Genomic DNA, 8432 nt, shown 5'->3' on the forward strand with positions numbered 1-8432 from the left:
AACCATGAATCCTAGTAGATGGCTCGTTTTCTGTTGACATTTAAAGTTTACGTTCCTTGTTCTATAAGCAGATAAGGCAGAGAGACTGATTGCTGATGCATCTGCATTGGGGTCGCAGTTGATTGTGTTTCCGGAAGCTTTTATTGGTGGTTATCCTCGTGGTTCAACCTTTGGTGTCACTATTAATGCTCGTTCGGCCAAGAGTAAAGAGGAGTTTCGGAAATATCACGCAGCAGCCATAGACGTGCCAGGTGAAATTTCTGCTTTTTATAGATCTGTGTGCAATATAATCTGGAGCATTATTTGAAGCCTTTTAGGACCGATTGCTAGTTAGAGATCACCTTAGTTAAAATTGAGATCGAAGTCAGAGAGGCCATCCATGGAATCGAATACAAAGTAGCCAAATACTTTTAACTGTATTCTAGTATAGAAGTTATTTGCATGCAGAATGCAGATTAGAGCAAAAGGATTTATCTAAATATTTTGAACTGGTAATAAAGAGGTTAATTGTCTGTAAAATTATTGGGTGGCAAGAAATGAACGAAATGTGTCCGATAAAAACTGTATTTGCATCTTAATTATACATTGATGCATCAATGATAGATGCATACCATAATGTAGGGAGTCCTTGGAGATATCTTAACCTTATCAGGAAGGTTGGGTCCCTTAAGGGTGAGATCTCTTTTCTTTTTCTCGGGAATTGAGGATTGCCAACTCAATTGCTAATGAGTTGCCTAGAAAGGATGAGTAGACAGTCCTTGTATTTGGCCTTATCCCATTATCTAGAATTCTCTGGTGTTTGGGCTTTTGCCATTGTGTTGTTGTTGTATTTTAGATGTTGGTCCTTGGCCTTTGTTCTTGCTGTTGTTGTACGTTATTTCTCTTAGCTCATTTGTCTTCTAATAAAAAATGAAATTAAAAAACCTGAGATGAAGTGCAATTTTAAACATGCGAAAATAAGATGTTGGTGAGGATCATTGTATGTGAAAATTATACACAGTATGATATGGCTAAATAATGAAGGTTTGGTTGAAGATTGAAGTTTTGATAGTTGTGACATTCCCAGAACCTGGAACTAGTTCCTGCAAGTAGAGAGAGGAGAGAAAAAAGAAAGAGATTGAGGGAGAAGAAGAGAAGGTTGTAGATAGTAATGAGAACAGAACTATTACATAGCTAATCCTAAAGTCTAATTACAACAGGAATAAGAAACAATAAAATCTAAGCTAAACTACTTAGCCAAGCACACGATCCTAAGGTATGGAGGTGATGCAGGTTCATCATAGATATTGGTTTATTTCTTTATAAATAGGCCTAAGGTTGGGTTATATACATGTTGGGCCTTTGTTCCCAAGGGTTTTCTATGTATTATGCCACTTTAATGAGCCTAAACTAGGGGTACATGGGTTGCATACGGGATTAGCCCAATACTTAGTTTATTTTTATGTTTTCTAATTGAACCGGTTTAAATTGGTTGCATCCAATTGGTTCAATTTAAGTGATCATGTGACTTGGTTGAGTAGTCATGTGACAATTTAAGTGGTCATGTGATGTAAGTTGGGCTGGATTAGGACTCTATAAGTCCAGCTATGTTTTGAGTCTATTTCCTTTAGTATTTTAGTTTCCTATTTAATTTAAATTACCTAATAGGTTAGGGATAGTATTAGGCCATTCCTTTTTAGTGTCTAAGTCTATTTTTGAGTCTTCTATATAAGTTTGTAAGGGAGGCCAGCATTGTACACGAATTTGATTAATGAAAAAAGTTTTTGCTTGTTGGCTGCCATTGTTGCTATTCCTATGCTCCTTGTGAGTGTGCATCCTTGTGGTTCTATCAAGGTGGAAAGGGACTAGTGGAATCCGGTTGACTCCTTACGCCGTGACGGCTGGGAGGATCTTCTTCAAATTCGAAGGTGGCTTTATCCTTCACAACTGTGAAGCTTGCTGCGGTGGAATCTCCAGTAAGTTTGGCCAAAATTCTTCTTCTAATCCTCTAATCCTTTCCCCCAATTGATCCCCTTTATTTTTTGTTTGAATCCCATAAACCCTAACTCCATTAAAGCCCAAAACCTGCAACTCAATTCTGTCCAGAATTGCAGAATTTCAAAACTCATCCAAACCCTAACCTTTTTATACCATATTGACCCCCTAGACCTGCCCATTAATACCCTATAAACCCCATTCCCAAATTCCCATCCTAAACCCTAATTTTGCCCTAAAACAGCCCCTAATCAGCCCCAAACAGCAGGCTTGACCAGGCCTTGCTTATATCTGGCTCCTAGTAGGATTATCTCCTATTCTAGGACTACATTAGGAGGTCCATGGGCCCAACCGAGATACACCCTCCCTAACACTCCCCCTCAAGTTGGAGTATACTTGTCAAAGGCTCTCGCTTGGAACAACAAGAATGGATATTAACTCAGCATCAGTCTTGAACACATAGCAGTCATAGATGCCAGTGAGCCTAGAGAACTTCATTCTAGTAGCAATATCAACTCAAGCACACCAATCATCAGCATCATCAGTAGATAAAAATCATCATGTCGAATAAATCCAACATAACCATCAGCAACAAACAAAATATTCGGTGGAGAACACCAATCTACAATCCAAAATATCATATTAGCAACGACAACACCATAAGCTCTTCCCAAGGAAAATAGGTGGTGAGCTTCACAAAGAAGACAGATAAAATTACAAATATCTATGCACTTATGAGCCTCAAATAGAGGTCATGGACAAAATTGCAGCATAGGTAGCTACGAACCAAGTAAAAGTACAATATAAGTCATTGTGAAGCACCGATAAAAGTACAGTATAGGTTCTGTGGACCAATGATAAAAATACAATATTGGTTATTGCGAATAACAACATCAGGTTGCTGGAGACCAAGTAGCAGCATTAGGTTGCTAGTGACCAAATAACTCAGCATAAGGATAAATTGTATTATTGCTGAATACCATCTTCATAGATAAAATTGTTGTTGAGGACACGATCAGATGACACGAACAAATAAATGATAATAATCTTAAACTAATTAGCAGATGAGACAAACAAATAATCTTCAACTAATGACTTGAGAAGATAAGAAACTCCAATCTCTCCCTCACGTGTAGCATTACACATGGATAAACAATGCATAGGATGCATTTCACCCGGCTGTTGTCCGAACCAAGCAAGCAATGGTGGTCTATGATCAGCTTTACTCTACCCAAGTGAGCACTGGCGCACTGTAGTTTTTCAGCTGGGTGGGACCGAGAGAAAGAAAGGACGGGGGCCAACCATGCATGGCACTTCTCGACCATGTCTCCTAGGGACAGTTGAACGAGTAACTCATGAATGCTACCGGGTCGGACGAGCCAATAACTCGAACGTATTCGGTCTGTTTTTTTGAGCAAGAATCACATTGTTATCTTACCTTCACCATGATATGAACTCCAAGTTCTTATGGCAGAGCACGCGGAGATTTATCAACAATGTGATGATGTGAATGAAAACTAGTAGCATGATCGGGGTCTTCGTGGTCCGATATAATACTTACATCTGTAACAGTAATGAAAGCATGAGACATTGGTAGTAGCGGTGAACCAGATGGCCGCAGCAATGGAAACTAAGACAGACTCATAGTATCTCTTTGTAGATCTGGCAAAAGCGAAAAGAACCCCTAACATAATTCAAATGGGGCTGACCGTTGAGCCCACTCTGGCCTTGCAGGACGGGCCCCTATGGTTGCAAGCTAGAGCTGCCACAGCTTATGGCTAGAGCAATGGGAGGGTGAACCAAACCAAAGAACAAACAAGAGGAGCAATCGATTCGACTAAATCTTGATCAGCAATAGTATCAACGATAGCATTCAACATTTCAACAGGATGCAATCGGTTCAGGTATGATACACATACATCAATTGTCATCGAAACCCATACGGAACCCCCTAGTTCTTCTTTTATGAACTAGGGTTTCACCATAAACTAGAGTCTGAATTACTCTCAAAACAGCTCCTGGTTATAGCTCTGATACATGTGACAAATCCAGAACCTGGAACCAATACTTGCAAGTAGAGAGAGAGAGAGAGAGGAGAGAAGAAAGAAAGAGATTGAGGGAGAAGAAGAGAAGGCTGGAGATAAATTCTGTTAGGTCTATCGTACCAGTAGTGTTCCTTTATATTAAATCTAAATTAGAGTTACAATGGGAATAGAAATCTTACCTAGCTAATCCAAAAGTCTAATTACAATAGGAAACTGAAAACTACTAACAATGGGAATAAGAATCAATAAGAACCTAATCTAAACTATGTAGCCAAGCACACAATCCCATGGTATGGAGGTCCATGGACACCCATGTACCCACCCCCAACCGAGATACACCCTCTCTAACAACACTCAAGGTTACTGTTGGGTGTGGAGGGACCAGTTTTGAATTTCAACTATTGGGGAGTTCGGAAAATGAAAAATTCAATGGAATGTGTTTGTAAGTCAAGCAGTGTGATTACTTATCAGAACGGCAGTAAAGAAGCAGGGGAAATTAGCATGGGACGAGAAAGGAGCTGTTTACACTGATTGAAGGTTCTTTTACTAAACAGGTGTACTTTGGCCTTATTTCTGTGACTCGTCTAACTGTGTAGAATCTTCTTTCTAAAACTTCTCAAAGTTGTTACTTATCAAAGTTTAGGACTTGATGAATTCTTTTGATACCTCTTTTGAGTTGAAAATTTCTAGATGTGTCAAAAAGTATTAATTGGCTATCATATTTCCCCGACTCTCTAAAAGACATGAGTTTTGATGATTTCTTTGCCAAATCAGAAATCAGTTGTTAATCATGTGATCAAAATCACTTCAGTGGAAGTCCTTATTCATGAGTAGATGTTATTTTCCTTCTTTTTATATAAATTGAGTATTTTGATGCCAGATATTATATATCTGGTAAAAACTAGAATTGGGGTATAAATTGGCTTATGCCATAATTTGATTATTTCAGAATCAGGTCAGCATTAATTTGGTCATTCATTAAAATAAAAGGAAAGGTTGTATTGGTCTTTTAAAAGTCTGGTGCGTTCTTCTACAACATTCTATGGTAGTATATGCTTTAGATTTGGCTGAAGATCTCTTGCTTTAGGTGTGCTGCCTGTAATCATACCTTCCAAACATGTCTGTAGAGATTATGAGGCCTACATCTGATGAAAATGCATATATTGTAATGTGTTTGCTACATTAATTAACTTACCTCGACCTTACATAAAATATACCCTTATGTTATATTGTACAAACAGGACCTGAAGTTGATCGATTGGCAGCAATTGCTGGAAAACATAAAGTTTATTTAGTGATGGGTGTAATAGAGAGAGACGGATACACACTGTACTGCACAGTTCTTTTTTTCAATTCTCATGGGCAGTACCTTGGGAAACACCGGAAACTTATGCCAACATCAATGGAACGTGTAATATGGGGTTTTGGAGATGGATCAACAATTCCTGTATTTGAGACTCCGATTGGAAAGATAGGCGCCCTCATTTGCTGGGAGAACCGAATGCCACTATTGAGAACTGCAATGTATGGTAAAGGTAAACAACATATACTGTTTTAATAGATTGAATTTCCCTTGCATACATATTTCTTTTATAAGAAATACCCTTTTTTTAGTACATTTTTTTTGGGGGGATGGGGGTGGTGGGGGCATGACCTCATCCATTCTTCCTTAAAGTTGTTTTTTAATATCTTAATTTGTCGATTGAGTTGACTTTGTGGCTAAACTGGCTAATTGTACATCAGACACATCTTCTTGCCTGCATATGCTATACACAATGGTACACATGCATGGTGGTGGGAACTCGCCATTTTGTTTTCCCTTTGGGGGATCTTATAGGCCAAATTTGTTGCTCTTGGAAGCTACAGAAGATCCATCTTTTTTTGTTGCTGATTAAAAAGATCTAACTATATACATTCCTTTAGACATTCAAAACAGATATAGTAAATGACCCAAACAAAAACCCAGATAATTAGATGCTCAGGTTATTTAATATTGAGGTCCATGATCCTTCACATGTGCACAGGGCATAAGTTATTTGTCATGGAAACATGGATTCTGTGACATTAGTATTGTTCTCCTGTGCTAGTTTTTGTAATTAAAGGACCAACAGTTATTGGTAAGACGTGTGGTTGAATAAGAGACTTAAAACTCAAAAACCAATTTGAGATTAAAGGATCTGTATCTCTGAGGATCATAATTATCTGCTTGATGACCCACATTTCTGCTTGCTGGAACTGACTGCTGATCACTTTCTTTAGTTACTTTCTGATGCTCAATCTCACCATATTTTTTTTTTTCTGTCTTAGGCATTGAGATATATTGCGCACCTACAGCAGATGCCAGGGATGTATGGCAGGCATCCATGACCCATATTGCGCTTGAGGGAGGATGCTTTGTTCTATCTGCAAACCAGTTTTGCAGAAGGAATGATTATCCGCCTCCACCAGAATATGTGTTTGCAGGTACAGATGAAGATTTCTCACCTGATTCCATTGTATGTGCTGGAGGCAGTGTCATTATTTCACCATCAGGGCAAGTCTTAGCAGGACCCAATTATGAAGGAGAGGCTCTCATCTCAGCTGATCTAGGTATTGATTTCTAAACCCTCTTCATTGGTTTCTTAGAACCATATTAGGTATGCTGGCCTCTTTTAGCATTCATCTATGAATTGGCATTGATTTGATTCAAAGCAACACTGAAATTGTCAGAATGACTGGCATATCATTTGTTTGAGAAGGTGAAGTAAACTCGAAATAAAATTTGTGTCATTGGGGTTTTAAGATTAAGTCAATTTTCACCCGTTAAAACTCTCTGCTGGACTGCCATGCAGCCTGTTTGAGAGTCGGGCATGCTGGGATTATGGGTTTGCTGTGTGTGCTTGTCCTCAAAGAGTTATGGTTTCCTACCTTAACCTTTTCTTCTGGAAAGACAGTTTCCATTATGTTTCTCTTTTGGCTAAATTTCCTCATCTTTGAGCTTTTCTTTCAGATTGATTATTAATAACCCTAGTGAGTTTGGCTGCCGCATGGACAAGGGTGCTTGAGTCAGGACATGAGACAACTGGAAAAACTCTCCCCCACCTTGCATTTCACATTGGACACCGTCTGTGGAGTTTAACTACTATCCTTGAGGTCCCTTATAGGAGGCTCCTAGGTTGATATGCCTCGTTAGCTAGTCAAATTTAATCATGCATGTTTTCACCAAACGATGGGAATGCAATTGATGGAATCAGATGATTATTTGTCATGGCTTTCCTATCTGGTTTCTGTGAACCTGTCACCTGCAGTCCTGCTTGCTTTGGAACAGATGAGAGTTTTGCACGAGCGATGAACAGTTTATACCAATTTGCCAGTCCTGCATTCAGTAGTTGCTTGAGTAACCCAGTATTTTTTTTTTTACTTCTTATCTTTGTAAGACTAATTTTGACGTTGAAATGATCTACAGATCCTGGAGAAATAGCAAGGGCAAAGTTTGATTTCGATGTAGTTGGGCATTATGCAAGGCCAGATGTATTGAGCTTGATAGTGAGGGACCACCCAAATACACCTGTTTCTTTCACATCTGCATCAAAAGCAGCAGTACCCCAGTAGTCATAACATACTCTTGGCATCTTGGGCGACTCGATATACTCCATAATGGTGAAACCTAAATCATGTAGATTATTGAGAACTCTTTTAAGTAGTGCCATGGCTTCACCCCATGGTGATGAATGTCAAATTTAATAATGGTGTTTTTAAGTCTGGTTTGTCTTTGTGTTTGAAATGTAAAGAAACACCACACCATTAAGGGTGCAATTTCTATGACTGTCTCGAGTGTCCTATTCTCTCTCCATTATCAAAGAAATTTATTATTTTTCCTTTGATAAAGAGTTTATCATAGAAAATATGTTGATAAACTTTGGTGCAATGGTAAGGTTGCTCCATTTCGACTTAGTGGTTGTGGGTTTGAGATAGGAAACAGTCTCTTCATGGAATGGGGTAAGGCTGCGTACAATATGATCATCGCAGACATGGTATTAGTGCATGGTATTAGATCGGGTATCAATCACATGTAAATTCAATAAAATATAGATATTGTATTGACATTTATCGGACAAATTTCTCCTTGAGTTCCATTAAAAAAATAAATTTTTTGATTGTTTTACCCCTTATATGTATCGTGTTACCAATACGGTGTCGGCACGATATCAGGATTAGCCACTAGTAATATTGTTATGGATCTAGTAAAATTGTTATGTATCACCTGTATCAGGCGATATGATACCGATAGCTCAAACCATGTTCCCAGATCCTGCAGTGCACTGGGACAAGGCGTGGAAAAAATGAACGACAGTTTCGAAGCCACAAGCATTCGAAAAGCCACGATCAAAGAGTGAGGACAAAGAAAAAGAATAGTGAGAAACTGTTGAGAGC

General features: G+C 38.7%; 1 protein-coding gene across 2 annotated transcripts in view; it reads left to right on the forward strand.

Annotated features, from left to right (window-relative positions):
• The window catches only part of LOC122642463 (bifunctional nitrilase/nitrile hydratase NIT4B-like), a 17152-nt gene extending 9268 nt beyond the window's left edge, over positions 1-7884 (forward strand). For both annotated transcript variants that reach the window (XM_043835950.1, XM_043835949.1), the window contains 4 exons: positions 72-251; positions 5261-5554; positions 6327-6608; positions 7465-7884. In XM_043835950.1, coding sequence (XP_043691885.1) covers positions 72-251; positions 5261-5554; positions 6327-6608; positions 7465-7610 — 902 coding nt within the window. In that variant the 3' untranslated portion in view covers positions 7611-7884. The remainder of the gene's footprint in view (positions 1-71; positions 252-5260; positions 5555-6326; positions 6609-7464) is intronic.
• Positions 7885-8432: the final 548 nt, after the last annotated feature.

This window comes from Telopea speciosissima, chromosome 10 (genome assembly GCF_018873765.1).
Source record: "Telopea speciosissima isolate NSW1024214 ecotype Mountain lineage chromosome 10, Tspe_v1, whole genome shotgun sequence".
In the NCBI taxonomy this organism is placed as follows: Eukaryota; Viridiplantae; Streptophyta; class Magnoliopsida; order Proteales; family Proteaceae; genus Telopea; species Telopea speciosissima.